This window comes from Meles meles, chromosome 8 (assembly GCF_922984935.1).
Source record: "Meles meles chromosome 8, mMelMel3.1 paternal haplotype, whole genome shotgun sequence".
Classification (NCBI taxonomy): domain Eukaryota; kingdom Metazoa; phylum Chordata; class Mammalia; order Carnivora; family Mustelidae; genus Meles; species Meles meles.
This window is the reverse complement of record NC_060073.1, coordinates 1,412,852-1,431,906: the sequence shown is the minus strand read 5'-3', so window position 1 is coordinate 1,431,906 and position 19,055 is coordinate 1,412,852. Positions and strand designations below refer to the sequence as shown.

General features: G+C 60.7%; 1 protein-coding gene across 4 annotated transcripts in view; it reads right to left on the bottom strand.

Annotated features, from left to right (window-relative positions):
• Nucleotides 1-11,959, bottom strand: part of LSP1 (lymphocyte specific protein 1) — a 38,763-nt gene extending 26,804 nt beyond the window's left edge. For 3 of the 4 annotated variants that reach the window (XM_046016145.1, XM_046016146.1, XM_046016147.1), the window contains exon 1: nucleotides 11,813-11,959. In XM_046016145.1, the coding sequence (XP_045872101.1) occupies nucleotides 11,813-11,880 (68 nt within the window). In that variant the 5' untranslated portion in view covers nucleotides 11,881-11,959. The remainder of the gene's footprint in view (nucleotides 1-11,812) is intronic. The other variant, XM_046016144.1, reaches the window with a different exon arrangement.
• Between the last annotated feature and the right edge of the window lie 7,096 nt (nucleotides 11,960-19,055).

The following is a 19,055-nucleotide window of genomic DNA, read 5'->3' as shown; positions in this document are numbered from 1 at the left end:
ATGAAGTCTGGCTCTGATTCGTCCCCCTGCCTCTCCCCACACACACCAGGCTGTGTCCTATGACCAGCCCTGGAGGGGAGTTCACAGCTCTCTCCTCCCACAGCCCCAGGGGCGCCAGAGAATGTGGGGGTGTACCCCAGAAGCAGGGGGCCCAGCATCCAGACAGGGCTGCAGATGCGTCAAGGTTCTAGAGGAATGCGGAGAAGGGAAAGATGAGCGGGGCCCTGGGGTCGGCCCTCAGGTGGAGCCAGATCGCCCAAGGGAAGTGAGCCTGTGCCTCCTTTCCATCACAACGAGCGCGTCTCCCCCTTGCCTCCTGCTCTTGGTTCCGGAATCCCAGTCACAGACAGCCAGGAAGGAAATGTGCCAAGACAAATTTTGGTTCAAAAGAAGGAAAAATATTCCCATGGGGAGAAGGCTGCCTTGGAATGGCAGGAGTTCTCTGTCACTAAGAACTTAAAATACAATTACTTGATTATCTATCAGAAATGCTGATGGGTGGGGGGTGGCAAAAACAGACCTTTAAACACAGGGGCCAGCATCCGTAGCTTCAGAACTAGGGCACGCCCTACCAGGAGCCATAGGACAGGGTGTTTGTCTCCAACTCTACTGTTATTCGCCATGCATCTATCCATCTATCCGTCTCCCACTCCTCCGTCATTCATGCATTCTATCATTCATCACCCATGCACCCACCCACCCATCCATCCATCCACTCACTCACCCACCCATCCATCCATCCATCCATCCCCTTATTTACCTATCCACCCATCCATCCAACCACTAGTCAATCTATCCATCCATCCAGTCATCCATCCACATACCTATCCATCCATCATCCATCTATCATCTGTCTATCATCCATCCACCCACCATCCATCCATCCACCCATCCACCCACCCATCTGTCCATTATCCATCTATCATCCATCCTTCCACTCACTCAGCCACCCACCCATCCATCCATCCATCCCCCATCCACCTATCCATCCATCCCCCTACCCATTATCCACCACCCACCCACTCATCTGTCCATCCACCCATTCATCCATCCATCCTCTTTATATACTTATGTCTTCCCGTGCATCATTATCAATCCATCAACTTCTCAAGATATTGATCCATTCAGTTATCCATATAAACACAGTATATCCTTCCATCAATACATTCAAGTATTTTTCAATACATATATACCTATGTCTATTCATCTCTCCTTACGTCTCTTTATTGAGCAAGTATCCACCCATCTCTCCATCCACACACTCATTCATCCCTCCATTCATCCATCCACCCCCCACCCACCCATCCAGCCATTTATCTTAATGTTATAATACATATAAAACACTTAGAAGAAGTATTCAGATAGTCATCCATCCACTTGGAATTAGCAAGTATGTACCTAATTACCATTAGGTACATACTCAGCCACCAATTTGTGTATCTATTTCACCAGCTACCCTACAAGTGAACTATCTGTTCATTCTTCAATATATCCTTTTATCTCTGCAGATATTTTTCTGTCCTTACTTTCATTCAGCTCTCCAAATATTTTACTTTTGATCAATCTCATTTATACTCCCACTCACATATCTATCTGACCAATATGTCCACTCATATTCCTATCTAGAAAGTCACACGTATGTGTATAAATGCATACATGTTCATAGTTCCATATACATATTGCCCATTACTCTGCCCATTAAGCCATCCAAATGAGTTAAAACTTACAATAGTGTTGCAACCTAGCAACGCTTCCATAGGAGATACTATTTTTATCCATACATTCACTCATCCATATCTCATCCAACCAACCAGTGATTTATTCATAACTCCATTTATCTTCATGTTTGTTCATCTATCCATATAGTTTTCAACAGACTTATTGTATCCATTTTTTTAGGCCCTGGGATTTGGCATTAACAAAGCCCATGCTCTCACAAGACTGCCATTTCAGAGGGAGCAACAACAAAAATAAAGAGTAAGTATATTCTGTAATATATCCAATGGTGATAAATACCGTAGGAAATATAATTCATGGTGGGAGGACATATATATGATAGTCAAAGAAAACCTCATAGAAAGCAATAATCTTTTCCTTATTTGAAAAAAGACTTGAGAAAGATTAGAGATGGCTATATACATTTGTGGGAGAAAGTATTGTAAAAAGAGAAAACAGTGAGTGAAAAATTCCTGACTTAGGTGCTTCTGTTCACCAATCTATCTGTTTGGTAGTTTACCCAGCAACAACCATATATCTATTTATACATATCTATCTTTCCTTTCATCTATCACTTCCTATATTTCCCAATCTGTCCATTTAAAAATCAATCCATTATCTATCTCCACTCATATGTCTTGATAACATTCTATTAGTCTATCCAATCATTTATCTGTTAGCATTCCACCCCATTTATCCATCAACCTACCTATACTTCCATTCAATGTGACTATTCACCAGTCCATCCACCCATCCATCCATCCATCTTACCACCCACCCATCCATCCATCCAACCACTCACACATCCGTCCATCCATCCATCCATCCATCCATCCATCCATCCACCCATCCATCCATCCAGCTATCCATCCATCATCCACCCATCCCTCCATCTATCCATCATCCATCATGTATCCATCCATCCATCCCTACATCCATCCATCCACCATCCATCCACACATCTTTCCATCCATCCATCCATCTATCCGTCCATCCATACACACATCCACCCATCCATTATCCATTTATCTATTCATCCACTCGTCTACCCACCTACCCATTCATCCATCATCTATCCACACACCCATGAAACCATCTGTCCATCTGTCTATCCACCCATCCATCCACCCATCCATTTGTCCATCCATCCATCTATCCATCCGTCCACATACCCATCAATCTAGTCATCATCCATCCACCCATCCATCCATCCACACATCCACATCTCCATCCATCCATCCATCCATCCACACATCCACCCACCCATCCACCCATCCCTCCATCCATCTATACATCCATCCATCCACCCATCCATCCATCCACCCATCCATCCATCCACCCATCCATCCATCCATCCATCCATCCACACATCCACCCACCCATCCACACATCCATCCATCCATCCATCCATCCACCCACACATCCATCCATCCATCCATCCATCCATCATCCATCCACCCATCCACCCATCCATCCACCCATCCATTCATCCACTCATCCATCTATCCATCCATCCATCCATCCATCATCCATCCATCCATCCACCTATCCATCATCCATCATGTATCCATCCACCCATCCATCCATCCATCCACACATCTTTCCATCCATCCATCCATCCATCCATCCATCCATACACACATCCACCCATCCATTATCCATTTATCTATTCATCCACTCATCTACCCACCCACCCATGCATCCATCATCTATCCACACATCCATGAAACCATCTGTCCATCTGTCTATCCACTCATCCATCCACCCATCCATTTGTCCATCCGTCCATCTATCCATCCGTCCACATACCCATCAATCTAGTCATCATCCATCCACACATCCACCCATCCACCCATGCATCCATCCACACATCCATCCATCCATCCATCCACACACCCATCCATCCATCCATCCATCCACCCATCCATCCATCCACATACCCATCCATCCATCCACCCATCCATCCATCCATCCACCATCCATCCATACATCCATCCATCCATCCACCCATCCATCCAGCCAGCCATCCAGCCATCCAGCCATCCATCCACCCATCCATCCATCCACACATCCATCCATCAATCCATCCATCCATCCATCCATCCATCCATCCATCCATCTATCCATCCACTCATCTATCCATCCGTCCACATACCCATCAATCTAGTCATCATCCATCCACCCATCCACCCACCCATCCATCCACCCATCCACCCACCCACCCACCCATCCATCCATCCATCCACCCATCCATCCATCCATCCATCCATCCATCCATCATCCATCTATCTATTCATCTACCCATCTACCCACCCACCCATGCATCCGTCATCTATCCACACATCCATGAACCCATCCGTCCATCTGTCTTTCCACCCATCCATCCACCCATCCATCCATCCATCCATCCATCCATCCACCCACACACCCATCCATCCATCCATCCATCCATCCATCCACCCACACATCCATCCATCCATCCATCCATCCATCATCCATCCAGCTATCCATCCATCATCCATCCACCCATCCACCCATCCATCCACCCATCCATTTATCCACTCATCCATCTATCCATCCATCCATCCATCCACCTATCCATCCATCATCCATCCATCCATCCACCTATCCATCATCCATCATGTATCCATCCACCCATCCATCCATCCACACATCTTTCCATCCATCCATCCGTCCATCCATCCATACACACATCCACCCATCCATTATCCATTTATCTATTCATCCACTCATCTACCCACCCACCCATGCATCCGTCATCTATCCACACATCCATGATCCCATCCGTCCATCTGTCTATCCACCCATCCATCCACCCATCCATTTGTCCATCCGTCCATCCATGCATCCATCCACACACCCATCCATCCAGTCATCATCCATCTATCTACTCTTCCACCCATCTACCCACTCACCCATCCATCCATCATCCATCCAACCAGCTGTTCCTGCTTCTTACTTTTCTTCATTCACTTTTCTTTCATTAGTACTTTTCTCCATCATTAAGTATTTTAAATTCCTTTTAAATCTTTCAGTCTTTTCTTTCTTCATGGTTCATAAGCTTGTAGCCCAAGAAGATGAAAGAGAAAACTCTCATGGTCCATTAGGCTGAAGAAGTAGGAATCTGTCCTCTTGTTCAAACATTCTCAACACACACACACACACACACGCACACACACACACACACACTCACAGAGTGGTATCTTGATGAAAACTGCAATAGGCAGTGGGACCCAGGTTGGGGTGGGGAGAAAGGGTAAGGGGGTAACCTCCATGGCTCCTAGGTGACCCTGGATAGAGAACTGTTCTGACTTACAGAGAAGGTAGCCTCCAAATGCCTTGAGTCCCTATCTGCTTCGTGTGGCTCAGCCCAGCAAAGGGAGAGGACCCAAGGTGGTGGTGTTGTGAGGAAGCTGGGATTGGTTTAGGGATGAGACCAAGATAAGGATTGAAGATTTCTTTCTAGGCTCCCCCAGAATCCACTGGCTAGATCCATCTGTCCTGCGTCCCGTTTCTCTTTTGAGGCGAGGTAGTGGGGGGAGGATGGGGGAGGAGAAGAAGACAGACTTAGTTAACGTCAGAAGCAAAACCGTCAGAATAGCCAGTTACACTCGGGAAGGGGGTACAGCCCCTGTGGGAAGCAGGGAAGCAGCAGCACGTGAGATCCCGCCTGCCAGGCACAGGGCAGGCGGTGACCCTACCTGCCACTCCCCCCCATTACTGCCACACCACACACCCCTGCTGCCGGTCCCAACAACCAAGTCTCTCCCACACCTGTTGGTGGGACGTGGGTACCTCAGAGGGGGCCGTAGGCAGGCTCCGTGTTCCCAGACAGCCCCTCCCTGCCAGCCGGCAGGACCAGATAGTGGTCCTACTAGGACCTACCAGGACTTCCCAGCTTGGAGGCGGTTAGCAGATGGAGTTTGGGCAGGACTGGCCTGGCCCCAGGAAAGGATGAGGGGCTTTCTTCCCTACCTCCCACGCTCACCTCCTGTCTGCCTGTGTCTGGCACCACAGAGCTGTGTTGGCCTGCAGGGTTAGGAGGCCTGATTTCTTCAATTCCCCATTCACCTGGTCACCCCATACCCCACATAGGCCCCTCGTCTCTCCAGCCTCATGGGGGAGGGGGAGGGGCAGGCGTTGGGGGCCTGTGGCACTACCACCCATAGGAGAGGGTTGAGAACTCCCTTTGCTGGTTGTCCCAGATCCCCAGTCTCCAAGAAAGTGTTAGAGGCCCCTGGAAAGGTGCCTTGGTGGGAATGGGCTGGGGCCTGGGAGAGATGTCTCTAGAAGGAATCAGCTTGTTCTGACAGTACCACATCGCAGTACCACAGATGCCTTTGGGGAGGTCTCTGGGGGTGTCTTCTTCACCTATTCTGGAGGGGCCCCAGGAAGCACCACCCTCGCCCTGATGGGAACCCGCAGGTTCGGAGCCATCCGGCCGAGCTGCATGGCGTTAGCAAGTGCCTCCAAGGGGCAACCCAGACACCCTGGGTCCCCAGGGCCGTCAGATTCCCAACACCCCAACTTTGTGCCCCCCGGGTAAACAGACTCCCCAGAGAGCGTTCCTGCAGGGGAGCAACCCTAGGAGACAGGCCTCCAAGCGAGGGCCAGCCGCGTCCCTCCAGGCTCTGGCCAGTGTCTCTTAACAGAACACTCAGTTCTTTGAAGCTTTGGTTTCTTCCTGTGTAGGGCCTCACTGGCCGGGAAGTGAGAACCTCTGTCTGAAGAGCTTGATGGGGCTGGCACATGGGGAAACTGAGGCTTCAGGGGGCGGGGCTTACTGGTTCCAGAAAAAGGTGCTGGACATGTCTCCGGGACCCTGTGCCCCCATCCTCCTCGCCCAGGCCCCGAACTCAGATCCTAGGTGCGCAGAGCCCAAGCTCTCAGCCAAGCTGCTGAACTCTCGTCTTCCTGACCGAGGGCTCCCCCGCCACTCGACACCCTCCCGGAGAAACTGAGGCACACACAGGCTGGTGGGGTCTGCAGCCTGCCCCAGTCTGTTCCCCGAGACCCTCCTGGCACTGCCCCCGCGTGGCTCCAGCATTGTTTTCGTGACGGGCAGGTGGGGGACCTGGGAGGGGGCCAGGATGCAGGGGGAGGATTTCCGGTTTCCTGAATCAGCAGGGCTGGGGCCTGCCATGTCCCCAAGTGTGGGGTGGTGTCCTCTCCCTGTCCCCCACCTAGGGAAGGAATGTGACAGGGCCCAGATGGAAAGCAGGAGGAAGCCAGTGACGCCCGCCAGCCCCAGCATGGGAGGAGGCATCCATCATCTGGGCTGAGCTCAGCCTCCCCCTCTCCAGGAAACGTCCGGGCGCCCAAGACTCCTGACCTGGAGGGAGGAAGAGAGGAGGCCCAACTGGGCATCCCTAGGCCTGGCCCAGCTCTGGCTGCCGTCTTCGGGTCTGGACCCTGGGCAGGGCCACGCCCGTTTCACCCACCCTTCAGCCTGCCACCAAGGCAGGGTCCTGGTTCCATCCTCCCTCCTTAGTGGCCCTTGGCACTGCCTACCTCCCCAGTACTGTGCGCCCTGGCTCTACCGGGGGGTGTCCAACCTCCCTGGGAGGCAAGTGGGCGCAAGGACAGCCAGCGTGTCTGGGGAGTCCTGACCCGCGGGGCACCGGCCCTCCAATGCCCTCCGATGCCCCAGGCTACCCCTCTTCCTGGCTCCCTTAGCTGGATAGGAAGATGGGGCCAAGTTGCTCATGGCCTCCGAGCTAGCTCAGCCCCCACGTCGGCTGCCAGCCACCTGTAGCCCTGAGGGGACCTGCGTCTTCTCTCTTAAAGACCCTGAAGCCAGATGGCAAGGCCACAAGAGGTCCGGGAAGGGACTCTGCACAGGGTGGCTCCAGTGACCGTCCCCACCCTCTCCTGCCTCTTAGCTCGGCACAGGGAGAAGCGATGGAGGGGCAGTCCAGACCCCCCTGGGACCCGGAGCCACGCCTTGCCCAAAGGGTAGAGGGGGCCAGAAGCCTAACGGGGTAAGGAGACAACTGCCCACCCAACTGCTGCCCCCACCAGGGTCATCCAGGGTCATCCAGGGTCATCCAGGGCCAGAGCAGCCCAACAAGCCTGGGGTGGGGCAGGGTGGGGGAGGTTAGAACAGGGCTCCCAGGCAGGACGAGCGTTCCTGGGGTAGAACCGGGGTTCCAGGACAGAACTAGGCTTCCCAGGGACAAAACCAGGGTTCCCAGGACCAAACTAGGGTTCCCCAGACAGAAGCAGGGTTTCAGGACTGAACCCGGGTTCCCAGGATAGAACCAGGTTTCCTGGGATGGAACCAGCAACTCCCAGGACAAACCAGGGTTCCCTGGGGAGCCCCGACTTTGGGCAATGCCGACATCAGGGATCCTGGGGCCGTGATCACCCAAGACGGACCAGGGGAGCCTCTGGAAAGCTGCAGAGGGGCCAGGACAGCCTGGTAGAGCCAGGAAGGACGCACCCAAGGCCTGCAGCGGTCTGGCACCTGCCGGAACTGGGAGGTGGCAGAAAGTGCCCGACCTCGGAGGGGAAGTGAGGTCGGCGTGGCCAGGGCAGGCCTGCAGCGGCTGCCCAGGGGCATGGAGTTTGCTGGCCCGTGGTCAGCGATTCCACACGCGGGGTCCGGTGGATTTGTGCGGAAAGAGCATGCTGGGCAAGGGCCTGGAGACCACCAGGAGAGGGCATCTTGCCACGCTGGGCGGCAGGCTGGGCTGTGGCAGGGGTGAGGCCTGTCTGCTGGTGAGGGGCAGGCCTTCTGCCGTGTGGACACAGGGAGGCCCGGCACAGCATGGTCTGGCCCTGGGGAAGTTTGGGGCGCACACGGGACCTCCCAGAGGTTGTGGTCCCAGGATTTGGACCTGTCAAACCCAGGATCCCTGGGATGTCCTGCAGCCCTCTCTCCGGGCACCGATGTGGGGGATCTGCCCTGCACTCCTCGGGGGCCTGGGTCCCTCCCTCCCCACAGGGTGCGGCGCTCGGCCACGCCTCAGCTCCTCCAGGGAGGCCCGGCGGAGCCATGTGAACCGCCGTGGCCCTGGCCAGCCCTGTGGGACCCTACAGCTGGGCAGTCGGGGTAAGGAGAGAGCGTCTCGACCTGGCCTACAGGTGACACAGAAGAAGGACCAACGCCCTGCCTGGGGCTCACTGCTGGGGTCGCCCCGGGCCTGGGCCCCAGTGTGAGGTTCTGAATGGGGAGGCCCCATCCTGGGATAGTCTGAGGGGAGACACCCTATCCTGGAAGTCTGAAGGGGGAGGCCGCATCCTGGGACAGTCTGAAGGGGGAGGTCCCATCCTGGGACAGTCTAGGGGGCTGGCCCTGTCCTGGGACAGTTTGAAAGGGGAGACCCCGTCATGGGACAGTCTGAAGGGGGAGGCCCCATCCTGGGACTGTCTGAAGTGGGATGCCCCATCCTGGGACAGTCTAGGGGGCTGGCCCTGTCCTGGGACAGTTTGAAAGGGGAGACCCCATCCTGGGACAGTCTGAAGTGGGAGGCCCCATCCTGGGACAGTCTGAAGGGGGAGGTCCCATCCTGGGACAGTCTGAAGGGGGAGGCCCCATCCTGGAACAGTCTAGGGGGCCGGCCCCGTCCTGGGACAGTCTGAAGGGGGAGGCCCCATCCTGGGACAGTCTGAGGGGAGACACCCTATCCTGGAAGTCTGAAGGGGGAGGCCGCATCCTGGGACAGTCTGAAGGGGGAGGTCCCATCCTGGGACAGTCTAGGGGGCTGGCCCTGTCCTGGGACAGTTTGAAAGGGGAGACCCCATCCTGGGACAGTCTGAAGTGGGAGGCCCCATCCTGGGACAGTCTGAAGGGGGAGGCCCCATCCTGGGACAGTCTGAAGGGGGATGCCCCATCCTGGGACAGTCTAGGGGGCTGGCCCTGTCCTGGGACAGTTTGAAAGGGGAGACCCCATCCTGGGACAGTCTGAAGTGGGAGGCCCCGTCTTGGGACAGTCTGAAGGGGGAGGCCCCATCCTGGGACAGTCTGAAGTGGGAGGCCCCATCCTGGGACAGTCTGAAGGGGGAGGCCCCATCCTGGAACAGTCTAGGGGGCCGGCCCCGTCCTGGGACAGTCTGAAGGGGGAGGCCCCGTCCTGGGACAGTCTGAAGGGGGAGGCCCCATCCTGGGACAGTCTGAAGGGGGAGGCCCCGTCCTGGGACAGTCTGAAGGGGGAGGCCCATCCTGGGGCATCTAAGAGGGCCACCTATTGCCCAGTTGGAGGGGTGCAGCTTGACCTGGCTGGGCTGGGCGGGGGGGGGGGGGGTGATGTCCTGTCCTGGTGGCAGGTGTTGGCTGCAGTGCCCCAGCCCCAGCAGACCTGGCCCAGCCTTGGCTGTCCTGGGGGCTCCTGGGTGGGGGCTTCCCAGACCACACATCCCCACCCTGGGTTCCAGGCCTTCTCACCACCCTGCACAGGAAAATCCCCCGTTCTCTTAGTCACCTTGTGAAATGAGAACCTGCCTCAGGCTGGGGCTCGGTTTCATTCTGACACGACATTGTGGGGGGGTTGACCTTTGCGGGGTCCCAGGCTCTGGGGGGTGGCTGCCAGCCGGGGCGCCTGACCCAGTCGGCAGCCCCGCCTCCTGCCTCCTGCCTGCCCAGGCCTGGGCTGGGGCCACACTGTCCTCCCTCTCCTCCGTCTGCGGGACAGCTGGGGGGGGCGGGCCAAGGAGGGAGGCGGGGGGACGCGGCCAGACGACTCAAGCTGTGCCCTTCTATGGGCACACAGTGGCCGGAGGAGCACGGACAGTGCTGACGCGAGGGGCTGTTCCTGAGGCGGGCACAGCTGTCTGCCGGTTGCCACAGGGTAGAACACCAGGAGCTCCACGGCCCCGGCCCTGGCGACCGGTCCCCTGGCGACCTTCAAGGGGCCATGTGGCCTCACGGGGACACCACCCTGACCCTGACCGCTCTTTCCAGACGCTGCTCAGCCTCGTACCTTGCCCCAGTGCACGGGCCCCCAAAGTCCCCAAACCAGGGCCCCCTGTGGGACAGAGCAAGGAGAAGGCAACGGTCCCTCGTGCACGCGCACACATGTGCCCACGCTCACACACACACTCACACGCGCTCACACGCGCTCACACACACGTAGACTCACAGCACATGTTTCGATCGTCCTCTCCTTATGAATAAAGGCTTTGTCACAGGACCAGGCCACAAGCCACCAGCCACCAGCCTCCAGCCTCCAGCAGTGGGTCCTGGGGCTGTGGGGAACCCCGTGCCCTGGGGCTGCAGAGGCCAGGCCTGGGGACCCCGCCCAGCCCCGCCCAGCAGCTGTCCTGGGGCAGGTGACCGGGGCCCTGATGGCGCTCCCATCTCCAGGCTTGTGCTCCTGGGTGTCTCGCTGCCTCTCCCTCTGGCCTGGGGCGCCAGCTTCTTACCTTCTGCTCACCGAGATAAGCAGCCCCCACCCAAGGTCCTCCTGCGTGGGGGCCTCTCTCCCCACTGGCCGTCCATCCCCCGCCTGCTGGAACGCGGGTCAGCTGTGTCTAGAGTCGTCGGACCCCGTGGCCTGGCTCGGCCCGGATGCCTGGCCTGCAGCAGCCCCTCTCCCCTGCCCTGCTCGGGCTGGCACCCGACGGCTCCGCAGGCTTGCTGCCCGCTCTGGCTGCAGATCTCGCCAGTACACGGTCGCTGCCCATGGGCCCCTCTCGTCCCATCTTCCACCTCAGAACAGGCCCCGGCCAGCACCCCCAGCCTCCTCCGTCACCGCGAGGCAGGGGGGCGGCCTGGGGACGGGCGCCCGGCCCGGCCTCATGTGCAGCCCCCCTCGGCGGGTCCTTCTGGCCCAGGCCCGTCCCTGCCGCCACCCACGCCCCCACCTCCCGCCCTCAGAGCTCTGGCTCGACGACCGAGGCCCGTCTACTCCCAGGCTGCCCCAGCCGCATCCGAGTCCTGGCATCAGGGGTCCTCTCCTCCTGAAGCCCGGCCCCAGAGGCGTCCACTCGCCATGGGGTGAGACGGGGTCCCAGGAAAGTACCGTGCCGCCCCCTCGACTGCCCTGAGACCCCCACAGCCCTGTCCAGCACCCGGGCAAGCGCTCCCACTCCCATGGAAACGCAGAGACGTCCGTGTCTCGGAGCGGACCCTTACCCCGCGCCGTTCTCCGCCAGCAGCTCTTCCTGCTCCTCAGAGCGGGGGTGGCGGGGCGCCTCCGCCATCGGGCTGGCGTCGGGCCGATCCGGGCCGTGTGTCTGTGCTGCGGTTCTGGGTGCTTCCTCTGGCGGCCCCGGAGCCCCTCCCCCAGCCGGGTTTCACGTCCCCTTCCGGCTGCAGGTTGAGGTTTGCGGCACACTGAGGCTGGGGTTGTTTTTTAGTCGGTTGATGCAAGAGGAGAGAAAAAGCCGAGCCATCAGGAAGCGTTAGGCAAGTTGCAAGGGCAGGGGTGAGAGAGAGGCGCCCTGGGAAGGCGGAGGTGGGTGCAGGGGCTGGAACAGGGTCCGAACGCCTGCCCGGGAGCCCCCCACGCTTCTCGCAAGTCCCCTGCAGGCCTGGCCTCAAAGTCTCTTCGTGCTGGGCCTCCAGGGAGACCCCGTGGCCTCTCCGAACGGAGCTCTCCCGGGTGTTCGCTGAGCTGAGCACGGAGGCACCTGCTGCCCGAGCCTCGGTTCTCGAGCCTCAAGGCCTCGCGCAGAGCCCCGCCGGCCAGTCTGAGCCTTCGGGGGCCCGACGGCTGGGGCTCTGCGGGAAACGCCCCACATCTTCTCCGCGCCTCCTTCACTTTCCCAAACTGTCGGGTCCCCACTCTCCGCGCTGCCCTTCCCCCGGCCCCCTGACCTCTAGACTCGGGGAGCTTGAGCTGACCATGCCCGGTCAGCGTCACCAGGCTCTGGAGGCAGGGGGCTCACGGGCTCCCCCGGGAGGCACTGGCTGGACAAGGGGACGGACTGAGGCCACGTCCACCTTTCATGGTCCTCGGCTGCTGGGGGTCACCAGACCAGGGGCTCAGAGACCAGGGAGGGGCGGCGGGTGACTGTGAGGGCCAGAACCCAGGACTGACCGTGGAAGCGTCAGAGAATGCCCTGGCAAGCCGGACTGACCCCCCGGGCCCCGAGAAGGAAAGGAGGGAGTGCCGGGCCGTCTCGCCATTGCTGGTCAGCCACGGGCCTCGCCACCCACTGGACGGGACCTGCAGAGGCTCCCAAGGCAGAGGGAGGCGGGACGGCTGATCGGGCCCCCAGCGTGCCTGGCCGGCGGGATGGGTCCGCCTGAGGGACAAGACAACGGGGAGGCCGCAAGCCCCCACCCCCACACACACCAAGAAGCCTTCCCACTCCCCCTGTGAGGGGAGGCCTAGGAAGCAGCCCTGCGCCGGGGGTGATGGGACAGGGCCTGACTGAGGAACCCCCAGGGCCCCCAGGAACCCCTCAGCCCGAGGCCCCTCCTGCCGCTCTGTGCTTTCTGAGGGTCACTCAGCGTCTGAGCATGGACAGGGATGCGAGGCGGCCTGTCCGTCCGAGTGGGGGCTGGGCCCCTGCACCCCCGGGGACCCAGGCCATTCCAGCACCTTGTCAGTGGCTGCGACCCCTGGGTCAACCCGGCCCCGGGGTCCCTTTCTCTGGCCTGCAGTGAGGTCGGTCCCAGCTTCACAACTGGGAAATGTCGGGGTCTTGCCAGGACAGGTGGAGGCCGGGCACCCCCGACCCGTGGCTTCTCTACCTTGCCGTTTGCTGTCTGAAGGCCGGAGCCCTGCTGCGAGGGCCCGGTACGAAGTGAAAACGCGGGGCTCCGGAACCAAAAAGTGTTAAGAATTTTGAAAGGGAAAAAGCGGCGCTGGAACCCAAGTGCGGGAGCCTCGAGCCCACGAGGCTGGCTCTGCCATGACCGGCCTCGAAGGACTGGCCTCGTGTGCCCAGCCCACCTGCTTTATCCCCTCCCCAGAGCCGGCACGTGGGCTCCCCAGAGACCCCGGGCCCCTCCAGACCGTGTTGCTCGCCCCCTGCCTATCCCCGGCCCCGAAGGCCCAGAAGCAGCCCAATTCTGATCCCTCCTGGTGGGGGTTAAACTGTGTCCCCCCCAAATTCCTCGGGGAAGTCCTGACCCCCAGGATCTCAGAGCAGGACCTGATTTGGGAATAGGGTTCTTGCAGGTGGGGTCCTTCGGGCGCACCCCTCGTCTGACACCACTGTGTCCTTATGGAAAGAGAAACTCGAGTTGGACTTGCTCGAGGGAGAGGCCACGTGAGGACGGAGGCGGAGGCCGGCGGGGCGGTGGGGGGCGGGGGCTTGTCTACAAGACGGGGAACTTGGAAGAAGCCAGGAAACCACCGCAGCGCGGGACCGACCCAGAATGGTCTCTCCCAGCCTCAGAAGGGACCTACGCGCCCACACCTAGAGCTGGGCCTTCCAGCCTCCGGACAGGGAGGGACGAGACGATTCCGCTTTCGAAGCTGCTCTGGATATGGGACTCTGCCCTCCCCTCCCCACCCCGTCCCCCGCCTCCCCAGCACCTGCTGGGGCCCAAAGGCAGGAGGCTGTCCCCTTCTCTGGGGGTTCTTCTCTGGGACGCTCTGTGGAGCCTGGGGGTACACAGGGTGCACCTGGCCACCCAGTGAGGTGTCCGGAGGGGAGGGGCTCAGACACTGCCGCCCCCGCAGAGTCTCCTGGGCCCCCCTCATCACCCCACAGTGCGGGGGGGGGGCATGGAAGTCAGCGCAGGTGGGACTCATCTGGCCCCGTGTTCCAAGCTCTGGCTCTGGCCCGGGATCTGTTATGCTCCCTGCCCCGCAGCTGGACCCCCCGCACCCCCCACGACTCCTGTCACGGACAGGCCTCCCTGGCCTGGTTTGCATCCAAACCCTCCGCCCCGACCAGGTCCGGAGCAGCCGAGCGAAGCCACAAGGGGGTCCCAGGCTCGAGCGAGCTCTGCCGGAGGCCAGTGGGAGCTGGGCAGGCTCCTGACACCGGACGTGCTGAGCCGGGGGGCCTGAGCTCAGGCCACCATGTGTGGAGGGAGTGTCCCCACGGGCCAGCATCCAGGGTCGGAGGGGGTGGCAGAAGTCACAGCACGGGCCGCGGGAAGGCTGCGGATTGGGGATGAACGGGGCGGCTGGCACCGCGGGTGGGAGCCTGGGGCAACGGGGAGGGGTCTGAGGGCCCAGGGGGCGCACCGAGCGTGTGTGACTGTGACCGTGGGCAGACGGCCATGGGCCCAGCGGCGCCCTCACGGGTCCCGGCCTAGGGGCACGGCCGGCCATACAGGAGCTGGTGGCTTTGCGGGGGCTGGAGGGCAGACGTGGTCACTGGGCCCTGACCCAGCGTGATGGGGATCCTTTCAGGAAGAGGGGTCGGGACACAGGGAGGGACGAGCCCGTGAGGACAAGAGAAGAGAGGCCCGGGGTCCGGGGCTCCGCCCTGCCCGCACCTGCATCCGGGGCGTCGGCCTCCTCTGGGACCGCGGGACAGAGAGTGTCCGAATTTGAGTCACCTGGTCCGTGGTCCTGCCTTACGCTGCCCCAGGACGCTGACGTGGGGAGCTGTCGCTCGGGGAAGGCAGAGCTCAGGGGCTCCGTTCTCGCTCCAGTCCAGCCCCGGGGCCACTGTGGGATCAGAGGGGGCTCTGCTGCTGCTCCAGGACCCCAGGCTTCTGCTCCCCAAGGACCTCAGAGTCCCCGGCTGGCAGGGGAGGGGCAGGAAGAGCGGGAGGAAGGCTGGGGGTTCCAGGGGCCAGGCTGGACACACACAGCAGCGAGAGCTCAGGGTTGGGGCCTCACCCGTCCCCGAGGTACGTTCCCGGGAGGGGGAGGGTGGTGGCGCGGTGGGCAGCCAGCCAGCTCCTGTCTCAGCCCCCTGTGAGATACGGGGGTGAGGCGGTGAGGGGTCAGGGTGCCCAGGGTGCTCTGGGGGTCCGGGTGGGGTGGTCAGTAAGCTCAGGCACGAGGCAGGGAGAGCCTGGGTGGGACACAATTCCGGACGCAGATGCCCTGGGCTGCAGGCGCGAGCGAGAGCCAAGCGAGGGCGTCCGTGGCGGCACTGTGAGTGCGCTGAGCTCGCCCGGGCTGGGGTGCATGGGGTGTCTTTCACACGGTGCAGTTCCCGGGGGCCAGTCCCTCCACGGGCAGCCACAGACGCTGGGCGGGTGTGTTGTGGGGTCCCCCTCCCTCCATCACTGCGAGCTGGGTCCCAGATTCTGGGTGTGAGGACTGTGAGGAGGAGGCCCCCTGGGCTGCCTGGGGACAGGTGGGGACAGGACATGGGAAAGGGATCCAGGGGAAGACACGTTGGGGACACCAAGCAGAGGTCCCTCTCCCCTGGCCGTCCAGTGAGGCAGGTGTTCTCTTCTCCCATTTTACAGATGGGGAAGGCGAAACCAGGTCTGGAGCCCCGGGACCCGGTGAGGACGGAAGGGACAGCCGAGTGGAGGAGGAGGGTGCAGCCACTTATGGGAAGGGTGACAGGCATGGCGTTCTGCTCTGTGGCCTCGGATTTGGAGGATGAGGGCTGAGGTTCCTGATGTGTGAGAGGGTCCTGGGGGGCCCTGCTGGGGCAGTGGTAGGGGTCAGCATGGGCGTGGATGGGTACCGTCTGTCCCTGGAGTTGCCAGAAATCCTCTCCGGAGCAAGGGGGTGGGTGCAGGGCAGGAGGGCCCCCTCCCCGAGGCTGGGGTCCCAGGTGACCGTGGGTGGGCACAGGGGGGCAGAAGCTGTCTGGAGGGTCTTCCCATGGGCTGGGCCTCCTCCAAGGATGAAGGCTTTGAGTCCAGCAAGGACGCTGGCGATCGGGGGGGTTGGGACATGGGAAGCTGTAGGGGACCCTAGCAGATGTTGGGGGGCCTCAGGCAGCCAGGGGAGTGAGGAAGCATGTGCACTCTGGAGGCCAGTTTGGACAGCAGACACCCAGACTGCTGTGTCCCCCCCAACAGTCTACCTCCCCTCCAGAGATGGTTGTCCAGCCCTTGGGGCTGAGGGCTCATGGAAGCCTTCTTGGGGGAGGTGACGTCGAGAGTGGGGTGGAGGCAGCCGCGGGACAGCCCAGAGATGTTTCTAGGCGGGGGGCTGAGGCGGGTGTGGCAGCTGTGAGGCTGGGGTGAGCCTCTGGTGCCCCCCAACCCTGGCCATGCCGTGATGAGACGCTCCCTTCTCCGGTTTCATAGTGGGGGAGACTGAGGCCCGGCAGCCTGTCTGGAGGAGCCAGGGAAGCAGAAACAGGGCAGTGGGGGACAGGGAGGCCCCATGAGGGGCAAAGACAGGTGGGCCCAGACAGAGCTGGTGCTCAGGGACCAAGGAGAGGACAGCTTGCAGGGCTGAGGCAGGCCGGAAGAGGGCTGGGCCGCGGTGGGCGGACGCTCACTCACAGAGGGACTCTGCCTCCAGGGCCCCACGCGGGCTTCCCCTGGGCCAGCAGGGGTGGAGGTGAAGAGGTTGGGAAACCCCTCCAAGTCCGGTCATAAACGGGAAAGCCCCTGGACCACGCCCATCCCAGTCCCCCCTGCTCCCAGGTGTCATGTCTCCTGGGCCCGTCCCCACTCACCCCCTCAGCGCCACCTCATCCAGGGAGGGGTGCGGTGCCCCCGCAGCCCGGCGCTGTGGTCCTTGACCCCGGTGCTTGCCCGACGTGGCCACATCCCTCGTGACCTGTTTTCACGTTTGCTCAAGAATTTCATCGTTTCGATGGGCAGAGAAGTGTCACGTTGGAGAAGTTACTTCGAACGTACAGCAAAGTTTCAGGAATAAGAAGGATACGAAGAAGGGGCACCTGGGGGGCTCTGCTGGCGACCCGGCCGCCTTCGGCTCAGGTCCCGGGATCGAGCCCCGCGTCGGGCTCCCTGCTCCGCGGGAGCCTGCTTCTCCCTCTCCCGCTCCCCCTGCTTGTGCTCCCTCTCTCGCTGTCAAATAGATACATAAAATATGGTAAGAAGGACCCAGAGGAGACCCGCACACCCCCGACCGTCCGCCCCGGCTCCTCGGGGCCCCGGCATCATGCGACCCGCTTCCTGGAGACGGGGCGTGGGTGTCCTGCCTGCCCACGGCGCAGACCTGGACACAGTCCGTCTGGCACAAAACCCCACTTCTGTTGCCCCTGCCGCACAGCGTCCTTGTCACCTGCTGCCTCTCTCGTGTCGTTGCCCCCCCCACCGCCCGCTGGCCCAGTGCTCAGCCGGTCCTCCATGAGGCCCTCCGTGCAGGGTGTCGTCGGGGACCAAGGCCTGGGCGCTGGGGTGCTCTGCGCCTCTCGGCCTTGTGGCCTGTAGACAGGGAAGTGGCCGTGGGCACGAACCTGCCCCACGCAGGGGCACCCCACCCCCCGACCCCTGCACACAGGCCAAGCTCACCCACCCACGCCCTCCTGTCCTTGAGCTCCAGCACGTGCATTCCAGACTGCACCCTCTCCCGCCACACCCCCGCTGAGGTCCCCCCGGGGCCACATGTCCGCCCTGACCTCCGGCATCACCCACTGCGCAGGCCCATCCCCTGCACCGAGGGTGCCCTCCTCCTCCCTTCGGGGGTCCTTCCTGGGCAGCGCGTGGCCTCCGGGAGCGACGTCCTCTTCCCGCCCCTGCCCGCCCATTGTCTGGGCATCACTCACTTCCGAGGATGCCCGGATCCCCATCTCCAGCCTGGACCCCTGCCTCCAGCAAGCCCACAGCCCAGAGCCAGCCCCCCACCCACTCTGAGCCCCTTCCCTGGAGAACAGTCCCCAGCCTGGTCCTCCTCAGCATGGGCCTGGGCCTCCCATCTGTCTTGTCTACCAAGTCCTCTCATACATCTCCCCGTCTGGCCCTGCCCTCCCTCCCGGGAGGTGGCCATGTTTCCTCTCCTACTCCAGCCCGGCAAAGATGGTTCCAGAATGCAGAGCCGTCCCCACCCACGTGCTGGGGGCTGGGCCACACGCTCGGCAGAAATCCCACCAACGGCTGTGGGTCTGCAGGCCCTTCTGCCTGGGGAGCACCAGGAAGGCCGGGCGGGTGGGGGAGAGGCGGGGGGGCCGGAACGGGGAGCTGGTGCGGAGCTGGACTCGGTGTTTTCTCCATGGTCTGGTCTGGTTTTCCGCGTCCTCTGCTCCCTCATTCACTCACTCACGTGGTCATTAGAGAGTGTGATAAACACCCACAGATCCGCTTCCCGGTTGGAGACTTACAACATCCCCCAAACCTACACGCTTCTCTGCCATCTGCTCCGCTCAGATCCCAGGGGGGAATCGCAACCTGAATTTTGTGTTTGACATTTCCTTGACTTAAAAAAACCCCAAAAACTAATTTCTCCACACACCGAGTCTTCTCAAACCCAGTGAGCTGAGTCTTGTAGGAACCGGGTCCCCAGGGTCCCTGCCTCCCTCTCCTGGAGGACGCAGGCCCTGGACAGCTGCCCGGGGCACTCTGTTAGGTCCGTGGCGGGGCC